General features: G+C 46.2%; 1 protein-coding gene across 2 annotated transcripts in view; it reads left to right on the top strand.

The window, feature by feature from the left end:
- UNKL (unk like zinc finger) overlaps positions 1-18,896 on the top strand; it is an 87,051-nt gene that overhangs the window by 10,058 nt on the left and 58,097 nt on the right. For both annotated transcript variants that reach the window (XM_040439397.1, XM_040439396.1), the window contains exon 3: positions 18,649-18,825. In XM_040439397.1, the coding sequence (XP_040295331.1) occupies positions 18,649-18,825 (177 nt within the window). The remainder of the gene's footprint in view (positions 1-18,648; positions 18,826-18,896) is intronic.

The raw sequence follows: 18,896 nt of genomic DNA, 5'->3' as shown, positions 1-18,896 counted from the left end.
ATTCTGACCATAGTACATCCGGACCAGACGGGATTTATGCCAGGAAAATCGACGGCTATTAACCTTCGTAGGCTGTACACTAGTTTAAATATTCCGGCGGACAATAGTGGTGACAGGGCCTTGCTTGCGCTTGACGCCGCTAAGGCGTTTGATAGTGTGGAATGGAGGTATTTGTGGGGGGTCCTGAGAATTATGGGCTTTGGTGAACGGTTCATTCAGTGGGTACAGGTTCTGTATTCTAGCCCTAAGGCGAGAATTAGAGCCAATGGAGGATTATCAGACTGTTTTCCCCTCGCCAGGGGTTCCAGACAGGGATGCCCACTGTCGCCCTTATTGTTTGCTCTTGCAATAGAGCCGTTGGCGGCGCATATTCGCTTATCTACAAGTATAGAGGGGTTTAGATATGGTGAACTGCATAATAAAGTGGCTATGTACGCTGATGATACCCTACTTTTCTTGGGCGATACTGGTGCGTCCCTGGATGCGGCCATGGCATTGATTAACAGATTTGGTAGCTTTTCCGGACTACGGATAAACTGGCAGAAATCCTCTTTGATGCCAATTGACGGGCAAGCTCTGACAGGCAGACAAGTAGACAGTTTGGTGCCCTGGGTGGATAAATTTAAATATCTGGGATTACATATAACACCGAGACTAGCGGATTTTGAAGAACTAAATCTATCCCCTTTGCTAGCTACTTTTAGGCTTAAAGTGAGGTCATGGTGTAGGCTCTTTCTTTCGATGGTAGGTAGAGTTAACCTTTTAAAAATGGTTATGATGCCCCAACTGTTATATATACTGAATAATGCTCCAGTTTGGATCCCTCTGGATAGATTTAAGAAAATTCACTCTATATTTAGAGATCTTACTTGGAAGTATGGACAGGCTAGGATCAAACTGGAGACATTGCAGTATTCTAAGTCGGAAGGGGGCTTAGCTGTCCCTAACGCATGGATTTATTTTTTGGCTTCCCAATGTCAGCATTTTAAGGGATGGATTGATCTACAAGCACCGGATATGACTGGGCAGATATTGCAGCATTGGCTGGGCAGTCGTGACCTCATGGGCATTCTGGAAGGTTTAGGAATGCATGCAGGGAGGGAAAAACTTCCTCTGATTGAACTCATGAAAAAAGTTTGGGCAAAAGTGAAGCTGCTAAGAGGAGTGGGAGGTATTAGTGAACTTTCCCCTATTGGAAAGAACCACTTGTTGCCAGAACTATTGGCCATACCAGGACTTAGGAACTGGGAAACTTATGGAGTGACGAGAATTGGACAATTAATTAAGGATAAGACATGTAGGTCATTTCAAAACCTGCAGCAGGAATTTAATATCCCCAAGGAGTGGTTTTATAAATATCTTCAAATAAGACATGCCCTTGAGGTCACGATGCGGAAGGGATGTGAGATAGCTCAAATGGAGGTGGTCCATAAGCTTGTTCTTCCGTCGGGAGGGGGGAAAAAGAGGGTTAATATCACAGGTGTACGCTCTTCTAATGGAAAAATTCTTAGAGGGATATCCGCTTTCAAGAATGAAAAAGTGGGAGGCTGATGTGGGGGATATGTCTAAGGATATGTGGGAAGATATTTTAGAAGCAGTCCCCAAGGTGTCTCTAAGTGAACAGGGCAAACTGTCCCAACTATTTATTATACACAGAGTGTACAAAACACCGGTGTTCCTGAAAAAGATAGGAGTAAGAGGTGATGACAAGTGCCCAAAGTGTATGGAAGATGGTGCAGATTTGTTACATATGTTGTGGTCTTGTCCAGTAGTTGGTAATTATTGGGAGGAAGTTGTAGAGATGATTAATAGTAAATTGACATTAAGAATTCAAAAAGATCCTAAGGTGTGTATTCTGGGGTATGTGTCTGAAATTGGAGGGAATGAACCGGTTAGGGTCGCTGTGGGGAGATTGCTATATGTGGCCAGGAAACTGATTGCTATGAGGTGGATCCAGGGAAGTCCGCCCACACTGAGTGAGTTTGAACGGAAGGTGCATGACATGCTGGTACTTGAAAAAGGGGTGTTTGTGAAGAGAGGGTGCCCTCAGAAGTTCGAAAAAATGTGGACTGAATGGTTATCTAATACCCACGTGGTTATATAGACATGTGATGGTCAAGACCAATGTTAGGGTTGGGGGGTTAGGGTAGGGTAAGGGGGGGAGGGAGTTTGGAAAGGTCAAGTTTTTGGTATTTTTTGCCCATAATATGTTTTAGCAAAGGTATATGTATTGTATGGATTCATGATAATACTGAGTGGTGATATACATATGAGTAATGTTGTTCACTGAATCCGCATTGTGGATAATGTAAAGAAAGAAAAAGTCAACGTATTGTATTATGTTATAATATGTATTTATTGTTTAATAAAAACGATTTGATTCAAAAAAAAACATAAAGTTTCCTGACTCACCTAGGTCCCAGTTCACACCCTGTGAACTCATGCGGCTTTATCAGCCAATGTCCCACAGCCTCCTGGCTGTACAGAGCACAGTACGCCCACTGTCTCCAGTTCAGTATTTCTTGTGAGGGATTGGGGCTCAGTAGTCTGCCTGACTATGGCCCTGCGACCCTCCCAGGCGTCGCTGCGTCCCCCAACTCCAGGCTATCTCCCAGCCTCGTGGTCCCTCAGCCTTGCCCAGCTGAGACCACACAGACAGAGCCTCCAGGCCTCGGTCCACAGGTAACACACTACCCCCTTTCTGACACTCTGGGAGGTGCCTTATACCAGGCTGATTACCTCCAGCTTCTCTCACCTGAGGTGGAACAGGGGTGTGGACCGCACTATCCACCCCTTCCTTGCCTCTAACCTGAGTGAGACCTGTCAGTGTCTCACATATCCCCCCCCCCTTTGTTCAAGCCCGTGAGGGTGAACACCTGCATAACCACGGGAGGCTGGTGAGAGGTTATCGACCTGGCCTGGACGTGGGGAAAAGCCACCCACCCTGCTCTTTGGCTGCTCCCAATAAGAACCGGCCCAGATTGGCTTTACAGCCACACTAAGTAACCCAGTGTCAGCGAGCACTAGCTGCCGCTGACACAGAAAATTACCGGTTCTTATTTCACCGAGGCCAGGAACTTCGATGACACGTACCTTCCCTTTGTTCTGCCAGACCCACGCCAGCAGAGCTTGGTTTATCACCAAAACCAACATCTTGCCTAACCGAAACTGCCTAAAGGCCTCATGTGCCCATCTCTTGGCCAGATATTCTTTTCCTACTCTTTCCCGAGTGATAATGATGCGCTGTCGTATATTTTGATCTCTCTCTCTTTTTAGATCCTCTGGCTCCTGTACATCCGCCTCACGTCCTTTCTTGGACTGCTGCAGCTCTTGCCTGAACTGTTCCCAGTCATGGTCATATACCGACACTTTCTCCTTTGCATTGCATGGCTCCTTCAGCAGAGCATGCTTGCCCCTACTCGCTGCTTTTACGTGCATCTGGGTCACTTCTTCCTTCTTTCCAACAGTAGTTACTCCAGCTACTATGACAGTTTTAGAGACCTCTGCTTCTTTAGCGGCTTTTTCCACTTCGGCCGCGGCTCCCTTTGGCTTAACTTTGGTCTCTGTAGAACCTGGGGACTTCATGTCAACCAACATATCAGCCTTAACTTTTTCAGTCTTTGTCTTCTTGAAGTCTCCAATCTCTTTGACCGCCTTCTCATCCTTCTCTGACATGGCACCATACACTTGCCCTGTTAACCCCTCCCCCTCTTTCTCATCGAGGCAGGAGGCACCAGGGTCTTCAGCAGACTCCTCGTCTTCTGTCATTTTCTCCAGAGGCTCACCCAGGACCCTGTTCTCATTTTGTGGAGGATTCAGGAGATACAGCCCATTGTAATAGCCCGGATCCGAAAACTGATCGTTCACCTCCTCGTACTTCTTCCCCAGCAGGCTGCTGGCTATTTGGAAGGCCTTGTATGCAGAGGGGACGTCTTCCAGGCCTAGGCTACACGCTACCACGGGTCTGTGGTCTTCGGCATCCACATCAGCCCCATCATCTGGTTTAGCAGAAGCATCTTCCATCTTCTCTGCCACAGCCAGCACCACAGTGCCACCTTCTCTAGTCCCATTTTTAACAGGCTCTGGCTTCTTGACGTCTTCCAGAGAACTCTCCTCTTCAGGTTTCTCACCTTCCACCTGCTGCTCGAGAGCACCCTTAGATTTCTCCAACTCATCTTTTAAGCTCATGAGATTTTCAGTCTCTGCTCTGAGTTGCTTGTTCAGCCTCTGCAATTCAGCATGCTCCTCAAGCGCTTTTTCCAGGGCTTTAGCCAAGGAGAGGGCCTTGGTCTTCTTTTCCCAAGCATCAGTCTCTGTTTGGTCACGTTTTTCACCATATCGAGCCGAGATGTATTTCTCTTCAGCTAGGAGCCAGTCACACTTCTCCTGTTTCTTCGCTGGATTAGACATAACTTGCTTCTGGTGGTCCAGGTCCACCATCAGATCATCCAATCCTCGCTGAAGTTTGTTCTTGGTTTTCTCCACCTTTTTGTATGTCACACCCTGTTTCTCCAGGCGCTGAACCACCAACTCCATGTTTTTCAGCAGTTTCTTTTCAGCTTTTTGCACAAGCTTGTGGGAAGTTCCCCGCTTTTGGGCCTCGGGTTCCAGCTGCTCCTTGCTCAGCTCTGCTGCAGCAGATGTAGGAGTATCACCATTCTCTTTCTTTGCCCTTTCTGAAATTTTCTTCAGTTGCTCTGTGAAGACAGCTAGTCCCGTCTCTAACGTTTCTAGGGAGCGTGAGGAGAGAGAGAGAGAGATCATCCTCCTGTTTGCAGTTGTACTGTCGTGTCAGGTCATCTACAACTGTCTGGATATGGGCTTCAGACCCTAGGCTGATGTCACCCGACTTAATTCCCATCTCGTCAGATAGAACTGTCTGGTCGCTACTAGTAACCACCTTTGTTTCACAGGACCTTGACATGGTAGCTTCACTCTCTGGGTTGCTACCGGTCACAGCACATACGTCACCTATACCGCTCGTGTCATTATTAATACTGACCTCTAGGGGCACCGATGAGCTAATCCCCCACCTGGGACACTTCCTTAGTAACCAACCAACATTGTGGAGACTGCATTTCCACCTCTGGTACGTGCGGTACACCCTCTAGCCCCATCATATTTTCCTGCACCTTCAAACACTGAGCTGGAGCTGGGCTTTGCTCCACACTACTTATAGGCATGTCTTCAAACCTTTTGATTACGTCATATCGCGCTTCATGAAACATAGCAGATGCAGAAAATAAAGTTTCATCATCATTTACATTTTTACCACCAGGGGGCGCTTCTCCCCTGACCACAACCTGCAACGGAAAAGTTATATCACTGTCACTACGTATTTCATATGACATCATATTTTCCTTTGTCTCTATTCTCATTGGAGTCTCACGCTCAGTGAAAATCAGCGGATAGTCCTTATCCGCACGACTGTCCAGCACCTTTAATATTTTACCAGTCTCAGGTTTCAATATTGTGCTCTCTCTTACCCGGGCTAGCATGGGATCCCGGATCCTTGTCATCCCAAAACTAGCTTTGGTCATGGGCAACTGAGGTAACACAGAAACCTTCTCCCCTGTAGATTTCTGCAAGGGAGCGATCACAGCAGGCTGATCCGCCTGTCCAGACACAGTTTTTTCTCTGTGTGACTTATTACCTACCGGCCCAGCAGGTATCCCCTGACGCCGGCTCACTGTCACTGGGTCTGCCACATGGTTAATAACAGGAACAGTCTTACCCTTTGTAATCAACCATTCTGGTAAAGCAGTGACATTCTCTCCCGCGGACTCATCAAGGTTGCGGTTGCTCCTAGCAACAGCTTTACTGCACTCCCTCTCCAGGACTCCGGACACAGTCGCAGGGAAGATATGCACTCCTGAGAACCGCATCACTCTCCACCTCTTTGTCTTCCCGACGGTTGCCCTTGGCAACGGCATATCTTTGCCTTTTATCAGGAACTCCGCTCCACAACTGCCCAAACAATGGAAAGTCTGTTTGCACCACAGAAAAAAAAATGTCCAGTTTGACACCAGCAGTCTCTGCTCTGCAAACTTCCAGCACTTTTACTTATCAGCAGGGACACCTGCCCGCATCCGACACCAATTGTGGGGGGTTAGCTCTTCACCGGGGGTCATTCTCACAGATACGCCTTTAGGACACCAGGTTTCAGGTCCAAACAGTGTATTTATTGTGCACACTCCAACCAATACAGGTTATCATGAAGTCGCAGCTTCACCTAACACATGTGACATCCACATAAAATAATAAACACTCGCCCGTCCAGGCTCTAACTAAACATAAAGTTTCCTGACTCACCTAGGTCCCAGTTCACACCCTGTGAACTCATGCGGCTTTTGTCAGCCAACGTCCCACAGCCTCCTGGCTGTACAGAGCACAGTACGCCCACTGTCTCCAGTTCAGTATTTCTTGTGGGGGATTGGGGCTCAGTAGTCTGCCTGACTATGGCGCTGCGTCCCCCAACTCCAGGCTATCTCCCAGCCTCGTGGTCCCTCAGCCTTGCCCAGCTGAGACCACACAGACAGAGCCTCCAGGCCTCGGTCCACAGGTAACACACTACCCCCTTTCTGACACTCTGGGAGGTGCCTTATGCCAGGCTGATTACCTCCAGCTTCTCTCACCTGTGGTGGAACAGGGGTGTGGACCACACTATCCACCCCTTCCTTGCCTCTAACCTGAGTGAGACCTGTCAGTGTCTCACAATATTATGTACATGACTGTATTATGGCTTATTTCTACCTCCGCATGCTTCCTATTTCATGCATAGTTTTTTTTTTTTCCGTTTGTTCTGTTGGATTTCGTATGTACGAAGCATTTGCCTTTAGGGAGGATAAGGCAGATCTCCGAATCTATGTAACAGAACAAAACTCAATACACGTTGGGGTGGTGGGGTATATCACTTTTTTTTTTTTTTTTTTTTTTTTTTTTTACTCCAGAAAACTCAAGTGGGGGAACTTGAGTTTTCTGGAGTAAAAAGGAAAAAAAAAAAGTCACGAATGCCATTGCACCTAAATCTATTGCCATTGCATTCATGTCCCTTTTGGGGCGGAGTGTGGGTGGCGCCATTGGTCCCCGCACATTTCTCATCATTTACGCCAGGCGCCAATGATTACTTAACTCTACTCCAGCAAGGAGATGACAAAGATTTCGGTATAGGCGTGCCTGATTTTATGAAGAGTCCTGCACCCAGTCATAAGTGAAGTGCATCCTCCAGCAGCGCAGGGAATCTGAAAGACCGGGGTAGGACACTGGTTTTGGATAAGTGTGGTTGCGTGCGTGAGGCCTGAGTCTTATGAAGTGCTCTGTCCAGAAGAATAGGTCATAGACTTCCTTACACTTGTCTCCTAGTATTTCCTGGCTTATTCTTCCTTCTCTGGAGGAATTCTGGCTATTCTGCAGATTACTGCTCTCTTGCTTGGATCACAAGTCTCCGTCCTGGAAAGAAGCCAGGCTCCCTCACGAGGCAAACTTCATATCTCCATGATGAGATTACTGTGAGCGTTTTATTTCTGAATTGGGATCCTGATGGTTCACAGTATGGGCTAAAGGGCAGACGGACAAATTAGAAATGGTCAGAATCCTGCAGGAGTTCATACCTATAATAAGTGCCCCTTCTCCATATCTTAAAGGGGTTATCCAGTATCTACAACCGGGCCCCTCCGAGGTAATATACTTACCCCGCTCCTGGTCCCCGCACCGCCGCCTCTCCCTGTATCTGTTGTAGATACTGGATAACCCCTTTTAGGTTTCTACCTACCAATATGACGCTTCCGTTTTGTTACCTTACAGTAAGGGGCACCAGAAACTGTCTGACCTGTTATGTGCACTTGGCAGCTGAAAGCATCTGTGTTGGTCCCATGGTCATATGTGCCCGCATTGCTGAGAACAATGATGTTTTATTATATGCAAATGAGCCTCTAGGAGCAACGGGGGCGTTACCATTACACCTAGAGGCTCTGCACTTTGACAGGACCAGGGGTGATGATGTTTTCACTGCCTGATCCTGTCGACCAAAGTGGAGAGTATTTAGCAGCTTCAGAGATCAGAGCCTCTAGGTGTAATGGTAACTCCCCCATTGCTCCTAGAGGCTCATTTGCATATATTAAAACATAATTTTGCTTGCCAATGAGGACACATATGAACATGGGACCAACACAGATGTCTTCAGCTGCCAAGCGCACATGTAACAGGTCAGCCAGTGTCATAGGGACAAATCTGCTGACAGATGCCATTTAATGGCGACATCCACTTGTGTTCTTTCTCTGCATTTTGTAATAAAGCAACTTAGCCTCAGGTTTTAATTAAAGACTTTTTATTTTTTATTTTATTTATTTTTCTTCCCCTTGGTTGGTGCGCAGACTGTCTCCACGGTAACAGACGACAAACGCACCATGTGTAGTCTGATCCTTCAGTCATTCTCTATCCATCCTCTCCTCCTGCCTAATTTACCAAATATACCGTATGTGCACATAATAGGAGACAACGGCAAGAAGGTATCGGCCCGCAGTGCTCCACTGTACAGCTTGTCTGTTACCATGGAAACTCTTTGCATAGAAGCTGTAAAATTAAACAATGTAACTGTGAGATATATATATATATATATATATATATATATATATATATATATATATACATATATACATATATATATATATATATATATATACATATATACATATATATAATCAGGTCCATAAATATTGGGACATCAACACAATTCTAACATGTTTGGCTCTATACACCACCACAATGGATTTGAAATGAAATGAACAAGATGTGCTTTAACTGCAGACTGTCAGCTTTAATTTGAGGGTATTTACATCCAAATCAGGTGAACGGTGCAGGAATTACAACAGTTTGCATATGTGCCTCCAACTTGCTAAGGGGCCAAAAGTAATGGGACAGAATAATAATGATAAATCAAACTTTCACTTTTTAATACTTAGTTGCAAATCCTTTGCAGTCAATTACAGCCTGAAATCTGGAACGCATAGACATCACCAGACGCTGGGTTTCATCCCTGGTGATGCTCTGCCAGGCCTCTACTGCAACTGTCTTCAGTTCCTGCTTGTTCTTGGGGCATTTTCCCTTCAGTTTTGTCTTCAGCAAGTGAAATGCATGCTCAATCGGATTCAGGTCCGGTGATTGACTTGGCCATTGCAGAACATTTCACTTCTTTCCCTTAAAAAACTCTTTGGTTGCTTTTGCAGTATGCTTTGGGTCATTGTCCATCTGCACTGTGAAGCGCCGTCCAATGAGTTCTGAAGCATTTGGCTGAATATGAGCAGATAATATTGCCCGAAACACTTCAGAATTCATCCTGCTGCTTTTCTCAGCAGTCACATCATCAATAAATACAAGAGAAGCAGTTCCATTGGCAGCCATACATGCCCACGCCATGACACTACCACCACCATGCTTCACTGATGAGGTAGTATGCTTAGGATCATGAGCAGTTCCTTTCCTTCTCCATACTCTTCTCTTCCCATCACTCTGGTACAAGTTGATCTTGGTCTCATCTGTTCATAGGATGTTGTTCCAGAACTGTGAAGGCTTTTTTAGATGTCGTTTGACAAACTCTAATCTGGCCTTCCTGTTTTTGAGGCTCACCAATGGTTTACATCTTATGGTGAACCCTCTGTATTCACTCTGGTGAAGTCTTCTCTTCATTGTTGACTTTGACACACATACACCTACCTCCTGAAGAGTGTTCTTGATCTGGCCAACTGTTGTGAAGGGAGTTTTCTTCACCAGAGAAATAATTCTTCGCTCATCCACCACAGTTGTTTTCCGTGGTCTTCTGGGTCTTTTGGTGTTGCTGAGCTCACCGGTGCGTTCCTTCTTTATAAGAATGTTCCAAACAGTTGTTTTGGCCAGGCCTAATGTTTTTGCGATCTCTCTCTGATGGGTTTGTTTTTTCAGCCTAATGATGGCTTGCTTCACTGATAGTGACAGCTCTTTGGATCTCATCTTGAGAGTTGACAGCAACAGATTCCAAATGCAAATAGCAGACTGGAAATTAACTCTGGACCTTTTATCTGCTCATTGTAATTGGGATAATGAGGGAATAACACACACCTGGCCATGGAACCGCTGAGAAGCCAATTGTCCCATTACTTTTGGTCACTTAACAAGTGGGAGGCACATATGCAAACTGTTGTAATTCCTGCACCGTTCACCTGATTTGGATGTAAATACCCTCAAATTAAAGCTGATGTGAATATCGTTCAAAAGTCCATTTATTTTAGTAATGCAACTTAAATTTGGAATTTTGTGAAAAGGTTCATTATTCTAGGCTCACACTCTAGTCAGCTAATTAATCCATACCCCTGAGCAAAGGGTACCTGAGATTGTGACTTTGGGGTTTCATAAGCTATAAGCCATAATCATCCAAATTATAACATATTAAGGCTTGACATATCTCGCTTTGCATGTAATGAGTCTCATATATTAGTTTCACCTTTTAAGTTGCATTACTGAAATAAATGAACTTTACACAATATTCAAATTTTTCGAGTTTCACCTGTAGATGGCATATCACTAGGATATGCCATTAAAGGGGTTTTCTCATCTCAGAAAATGGGGGCATATCGCTAGGATATGTCCCCATTGTCTTATAGGTGTGGGTCCCACTGCTGGGACCCGCACCTATATAGAGAACGGAGCCTCGAAAGTGAAGGAGAGCGCACTGCACATGCGCAGCTGCCCTCCATTCATTTCTATAGGGCCGCCGAAAATAGCCGAGCGCTGGCTCGGCTATTGCCGTCTGCCCCATAGAAATGAATGGGAGCATGGGCCGCGCATGCGCGGCACGCTCCCATTCACTTCTATGGGAGAGGTGGGGATTAGCGCTTGGTGGTGGACGGACCCTGGGAAATCTGGGGTCCTCCAGCCACAGCGCCCGCGCTCCATTCGATATAGGTGCGGGTCCCAGCGGTGGGATCCGCACCTATCAGACAATGGGGGTATATCCTAGCGATATGCCCCCATTGTCTAAGATGGGAATACCCCTTTAATGTCTGATAGGTGCAGCTCCCACTCCTATCCCCAGAATAGGCACCCCCTCCCCCTAAGTGAAGGAGAGGGCATTGCGCAAGCGAGGTCACCCTCTGTTCAACGCTGAAGATAGCCAAATGCTGGATCAGCTATTTTTGGAAGTTGCATAGAGGTGAATGGATTAGTGGCCGTGAATGCGTGGTGCGCTCTCCATTCACTGCTATGGGAGTCCAGAAAACAGCTAAGTGCATTCGCCTGGCTATTTCTGAAATTCCAATAGTAGTGAATGCAGAGCTCACATGCGCTCTCTGTTCACTTGTGAAGATAGGAGTGGGTCTTTGAGGTGGGACCCGCTCCTATCTGACATTGATGTCATATCCTGCACTGCAGTTCTCCAGTGTGCGCTATACTGACAGATATCCCATTAGGCCCTGCCTAAGGCCTCTTTCACACGAACGTATTGGTTCCATTCCGTGCCTTGGCTTGGGGACCGCAATTTGCGGTCCCCAATGCACGGGCGGCGGCCGGGACGGATCTAGACCCATTCAACTTGAATAGGTCGGATCACGGACCCATTCTGCAAAAAGATAGAACAAGTTCTATTTTTTTTGGCGGAACGGAAGCATGGATGGAAAGCGGAACGGAAGCATGGATGGGAACCCCACGGAAGCACTCCGTAGTGCTTCCGCGGGGTTTCATTTCGTGCTTCCGTTCCACACCGCATCTCCAGATTTGCGGACCCATTCAAATGAATGGGTCCGCATCCATGCTGCGGAATGCAATACGGCCATGTGAAAGAGGCCTAAAGGTTTGGCAGTGGCGATTTTTCAGTGGAAGGGTGAGGTGTGTGGCAAAACTGCATCAAATCCACACCAAAAACCGCTGTGAGACATTGCGAATATGGAGCAGAAAATCACATAGATTTGCATGGAAATTCGTGCGTTCACCAGCACCCATGTTCAGGTGGCCTAAGTCTACCTGCACACAGATGGGGGCCGTCTTGCAGAAATTCCGCAATTTCGGTGCGTTTCCACACAAAAAAACGCGTATGTTCCTTGCATTTTATGGTGCGGATTTGATGAGATTTGACGCAGATCTCACCCGTGCATTGAAAAGATTGAAACCCGCACAAAAGAATCGACATGCTGTGGATTTCTAATTCCGCACGGCAGATTGCTTTTTTCGCTCTGTGCGGAAATCAAAGTCTGCAAGACATTTGTCTAATCTCGTACTCTTCGCTGGCGCTGTATTACGCTGCAGATTTTTCCGCGTGAGAATCTGTGCAGATAAAACGTGCATAATCCGCAACTTAAATCCTAAAGGTGTTGTACAGTGCCACACTTCTTCATAGTTTGTGTCTGGTCCTTTTCATTTGTATATAAAGTGTTGTTTTTTTTTTTTTTTTTTTTTTTTTATTATTATTATTATTTATTATTATTATTATTTTTATTTATTTTTTTATTGGAAATGGCGGCTCTGTTCTTCATCTCACTTTTGGAAGCGATTGATCTGTTTAGCTGCATTGTAATCCTGGCAGGTTTTACTCCGCTGAATGTAGTTATTCGTACGCCGAAGAAGAGCACATTTTCCTCCGATATTTTTTTTTTTTTTTTTTTTTTTTTTTTTTTTTTTTTTTCCTGCTAGTTACTTCAGTGACTGGCTTTACACTGACCAGAAATACCAGGGGTATGGGATGAGTGGAAAATGGTTGTAAGATTTATAAGCAAGCCCACTGGACATTGGTGCAGCCTCGCTGTACGCCGGTGACTAACTACAGAATTGCAGAAATTAATTCGTTATTTGTATAAATTCCACATCCTGGAGCATAATGTAAAATGACCCGGATTCCTTACATTGATAAACCGCTCCAGCTCAGCGCCAGTGTGAAGATACAGTTAGGGGGGGAGGGAGCGAGGCTTCTGGGGCGGGGCTTAGGGGGTGGGCGGGGCTGATTCACGCGCATAACAAAACACAAGGTGCATGTTAAAATATATGTATAACGGCTATATAAACTGACTAGGGTCTGCTGCACTGTACCGTATTTTTCGCCCTATAAGATGCACCTAGGTTTTAGAGGAGAAGAATAAAAAAAATTTCATTACACCTCAGGTCAGACCAGCAATCAGACCCCCAATGGCTCAGATCAACCCCCAAACCTTTAGCCATCTATCAGCCCCCCAGGTCAGCCATCAGCCCCCAGTGCAAATAAAATAAAAAAAAACACTTGCCTCTCCTGGTCGCCATCGTGATCCTCTTCATTCTGCTGTCGGCTGTGTATAGCGGCGCACAGAGCGACCTCACGCTGTGCGCAGCCCTGCACAGCCGATAGCCGAGCCGTGGACCAGGAAGCGGTGAGTACAGATCCTTCACCGCTTCCTGGTCCTTCTGTACTAATGAAGCGCTTCCATAATGGAAGCGCTTCATTAGTACAGAGTTAAAGACTGCCCTGATCGCCGCAGCCCGGCTAACAATCCTCCACGGCCCGGTGGTTGGGGACCGCTGCTCTATTGGGTTCAGATCAGGGGACTGACTCGGCCATTCAAGAATATTCCACTTCTTTGCTTTAATAAACTCCTGGGTTGCTTTGGCTTTATGTTTTGGGTCATTGTCCATCTGTATTATGAAACGCCAACCAATCAGTTTGGCTGGATTTGAGCACACGGTATGTCTGACAACCCCAGAATTCATCCGGCTGCTTCTGTCCTGTGTCACATCATCAATAAACACTAGGGACCCAGTGCCACTGGCCGCCATGCATGCCCAAGCCATCACCCTGCCTCCGCCGTGTTCTACAGATGATGTGGTATGCTTTGGATCATGAGCTGTACCATGCCTTGGCCATACTTTTTTCTTCCATCATTCTGGTAGAGGTTGATCTTGGTTTCCTCTGTCCAAAGAATGTGTGCTGGTTTTTTAAAGATTTTTTATTTATTTTTTCTAGCAAATTCCAATCTAGCTTTCTTATTCTTGAGGCTTATGAGTGGCTCGCACCGTGCAGTGAGCCCTCCGTATTTACTTTCATGCAGTCTTCTCTTTATGGTCGATTTGGATATTGATACGCCTATATCCTGGAGAGTGTTGTTCACTTGGTCGGCTGTTGTGAAGGGGTTTCTCTTCACCATAGTGATTATTCTGCGATCATCCACCACTGTTGTCTTCCCTCGGGGTCCAGGTCTTTGTGCATTGCTGAGGTCACCAGTGCTTTCTTTCTCAGGATGTACCAAACTGTAGATTTTGCGGATGTCAAACGAACATGGAAATGTGAACGTGGCCTGACTGTGAAAGCAGCCTTAAAGTGTCCATCTTGGCCATTGGGGACATATCGCTATGCCCCCAGTGTCTGATAGGTGCGGGTACCTGCACCAATACTTCGAACGGAGACCGCAACTTATGTGCGGCCGCCCTCCATTCATTCCTGTGGTAGCGTCAAAAATAGCCACTCGGCTATTTTCGGAAGTCCCATTGAAATGAATGGGAACCCCTTTAATTTATCTTATGTAATAGCCGTTACTAAAGTAGACGCTTTTCCTGTGTATCGATTCCCGTGGCTTTAACCTGAAATATAAATTTCAACCACTTGAAACAGATTGAAGGAGGCTTGTGGTGGTCTTCTGATGAGAACATTTTCACTGGCACAATAGAAAACGGATCCGTCCTCCCTCGACTTTCAATGGTGTTCAAGACGGATCCGTCTTGGCTATGTTAAAGATAGTACAAACGGATCCGAGATGGGAGCATTATCTGAACGGATCCGCAGAAAAGGCGAGTGTGAAAGTAGCCTTACAGTATGATGGTGGTCCGCATTTCCAGCCGCTGCCTGTATCTGTACATTTTACTGCCTCTGTGCACAGATCGGAGTGTGTAATAATGTACAATTTCGGAGCTGCCATAAAGATTTTTACGAAAGCAGCAAAAATGTCTCCCAGAAGTGAGGAAGCCGGCAGTCCCGTGTAAGTGCTTTGCCCCCCCGGCTCCTGAGATTTATCTGTGCTGTATAGATGTCATTCCGTTTTATTAGGTTATGAGACGCGCGGGTCTCTACACTACACAGACACGAGCAGAAAGCGACGGCTAAAGCCCCCAGGAATCGTTCACCTTCATTTTTTACTTTCACAGACCGCAGCCCAAGTTAAAGGGAGAGGGTTGGCGGCGCGCCATCGACGGGCTAATGCTCTGTTGCCATGACAGCCTTGATGTGCTGAAAATGTAACGCCGCTCCATCGACACGCTTACCTGTTTATAGCTGATGTATTATGCAAACCACTTACAGCAGCGTCTTCCTGCAAGACGCTCGTCTTTGTGTTTTTGTTTTTTTCCCCTAGTTTTGAAAGGCGTCTGCACGAGCGTCTCAAATTCCTGCAAGTTGTTCCCTCTTCAGAGGCGTACGGCGTAATTATACAGCGCAGATGAGCAGACGATTAAACGATCGTCCTGAATAATGAGGAACACGGTGGAGTGCTCCCTAAGTTTTAGCAGATAACATGCCCAGTCCCATTCTATGAATGTCTTGTGGTTGCGTGTACTAAGGCCTCATGCACCCTAAATATCGGGTTTAGGCCTCATGCACACGGCCGTTGTTTTGGCGGCTCGGATGCGGACCCATTCACTTCAATGGGGCCGCAAAAGATGCGGACAGCGCTCCGTGACCCCGCTAAAAAAATAAACCATGTCCTATTCTTGTCTGCGCTTTGTGGACAAGAATAGGCATTTATATTGAAGGCTGTCCGTGCCGTTCTGCAAATTGCGGAACGAGCGCGAACACCATCTGTGTTTTGCGGATCCGCGATTTGCGGACCGCAAAACACACCACGGTCGTGTGCATAAGGCCTTAAGGGAATGTATCTTCAGAAAATGACCTGTTAAAATCCTGTTTTTAAGGGGATGTCTTTAGTTTTCCATGTCAATATCTATATTTTAAAAAATGCCATAAAATCCCACGGTTTTCACACTGGTCACTAGGTCAATTAATAGACGCGTCTTCCTGGTCTGTACAGATCACTTCACTGCAGTCATCTCCTTATCACAGGCAGGATTACAATGACCGATAACACCTCTATATAGATAGGACAGGATCCACCATTCTCAATAGGTGATATTGCAGCTCCTCTACCCCCTCCTGACCTCCGCACACGTCACAGAGCATGCCTAGAAAACTCTCCCATGGAAATCAGAGGTCCCTTCTTGTCCATTGTTTCTATCGACCATGATGGCTGCTGTAAAGCAGATCTCTAAATGCTATATGCAGTCTACCTTGAAATAAAGAAAAATGTGTATCAAATACTGACCTGGTCGTACAGTTGTGCCGACAGGGTCTCTACCAAGGGTGTGGACCCTCTTATGGCTCCCATCCCCTCCCATTTTATTGTTCACCTCACAAGGGCTGGCAACCCATCCAAGTGAGGACCAGACGGCACTGGCAGCACAGACCTCCCACTATCACCGACGTACACTAGTGTTGTGCCCACGATAGTACAACCACACAAGGTGAGCCTGAATTTCTCCAAAACGACCCTCGCCATCCCGTTCATACCACCCTATGAGCGCCTTTTCCCCTCTTCTTGCCTTTTTTGCTAAATGCTATTAAAGGGCATCTTCAGTTTCTTGCTGAATCTCACAAAAGATATAACTCTCTTAAAGGAAAAAATATAGTAAAAAATGTAAATCAGCCATCATATAGTCCATGGCAATCTCGTTCTAACAAAGCTAGAACCAGCCCTGTACCTCTCATGGATCCAGAGATTTCCCCATTCATTGCTCCAATGGCTCTGCTAGATAGAACATAGGCTGGTGGCAGTTAAAAATGTAAACTGAGCACGTGCGACCAGCGCAGTGAGAAAAGAACAAACAGCAGGTGGCGCTATACAGATACATTTTAATGAATAACTCACCGGCTATGCAAAATTTTTAATTACATGCAATTACAAAAGTACTCAGATCCAGGTGCTGTAGAGTATGTTTCCTGACACAACCCCCTTAAATACCAAATGGATGACTGGGATTGATGGGTTACTTCTGCATTTCTACCTAGATGACTGATTCCATTCCCTTGTAGCATTGAAAACTGTGTCTCTTCAGCTGTTGATAAAAGGCAGCTCCCATCATGCCCCAACAGCCTGTGGCTACCAGGGCATGATGGGAGTTGTAGTTTTGCAGCAGCTGGGTAGCCACAAATGGGAGATCACTGACTGGGGTTCTTTAAAGTCTTCTGGTTTTCATGATGTGAACAGCGCTGTGCGATAAAAGGGCCAGAATCCGCAATGAAGTCTCACAGTGATAATGTGAACAGCGCCTAACATAAAATATCTGCCTGTATCAGTCTTAAAGGGCCGGTAGGATTAAAGCTGATATGAAAGGTGACCTTACGCTTTAGATGACCTGATGTGTTTTTGCTTCCTTTCCTCTTAGGGTCCATTCACACGTCCGCAAAATGGGTCCGCATCCGTTCGGGCAATTTTGCGGAACAGGTTCGGACCCATTCATTTTCAATGGGGCCGTAATGTGCTGTCTGCATCCGCGGATCTGCACTTCTGGATTTGCACAATTGCGGACAAGAAAAGACACTTTCTATGAGTGTGCTGGCAAAATGTGGAACGCACATTGCCTGTCTCCGTGTTTTGCAAAACACATATGGATGTGTGAATGGACCCTTATGGTCCACGCTTCTGGAGGCTGTCAGTATTTTTGGCCCCTCCAAACTCGTGACACGTGAAGAAGTTAATGTGTTGTGCCACAACACATCTATTGATTGTCCATGGGGTCGCAAAGTGACACATGACTGCGGCGTGACAATCTCTGAAAATTCCACACTTTTTGGATTTTTGGTTGCAAGTCGCACACGACTTTGCAATCCTAGACCACAATGAAAGTTGTGAGTGACGGTGACTTTTCTGTGATTGTGCAGCTGAATCTCAGTCGTTATGTGACAGCAGGTTCCGGACAAGTCGCACAAATGTTTTTGGTTGTGTAACTTTGTCGTCGTGTAGCCCCAGCCTTTGAAAGGGTTGTTTCATCTGGGACTTTGAAGGCATATCGCTAGGATACACCATCATAGTCAGATAGGTGCGGGTCCCATCCCATCTCTGAGACCCGCCCTTATCTCTAAAACGGGCCCCTGAAAGTGAAGGAGAGCATCTGCACATTTGAGCAGGGCACCTCTGAGACCTGCACCTATCACTAAAGCGGGCCCCCCCCAAAAGTGAAGGCGAGCGCATATGTGCCCTGATCTCTGTAAATTTGTATGGGAGTTCTGAAGATGGCAGAGTGAGCCCACCACGCATGCGCAGTCATTGCTGCATTCACTTTTATGGGACTGCCAGAGATAGCCGAGTCATGAGCGACTGCCCTCAGCTCACTTCAGGGGGTCCCGCTCTGGAGATGGGTGCGGATTCTACATCTGGCCACCGTCCTAGCGATATGTCGCCAATGTCTTAGATGAGACAACCCTTTTAAATTACAATAAGACTCCAGTTCTATCTTTATGCAAGTTTCAGAAAGTTCCGGCTATGATTCTCACCCCCTCCTCAGTCTGTGTGTTACCTCTATGCAGCAATTATATTTGGTTTTAGTTATAAGACACGTATTCATTAGCTTAACATGTTTTTTAAAAAAAATATTGTTTCCCCCTTTTTTGTCTTTCAGTTGTCCATATTTGCATAGGACAACAGGCGACACAGAAAGAAAGTATCATCTACGATATTACAAGACTGGTACTTGTATTCATGAAACAGATGCTCGAGGGCATTGTGTGAAGAATGGACCCCATTGTGCCTTTGCCCATGGTCCTCATGACCTTAGACCTCCTGTCTACGATATAAGGTGAGACTCTTCTTTGCGGTTACTGTGTGTAAATGAATGGATGTGGATTTCCATTAGTAAGGTGGTTTCCG

The sequence above is a fragment of the Bufo bufo genome, chromosome 7, assembly GCF_905171765.1.
Source record: "Bufo bufo chromosome 7, aBufBuf1.1, whole genome shotgun sequence".
In the NCBI taxonomy this organism is placed as follows: Eukaryota; Metazoa; Chordata; class Amphibia; order Anura; family Bufonidae; genus Bufo; species Bufo bufo.
Note: the sequence above shows the minus strand (reverse complement) of the source record. Positions and strands in the feature narration are given on the sequence as shown.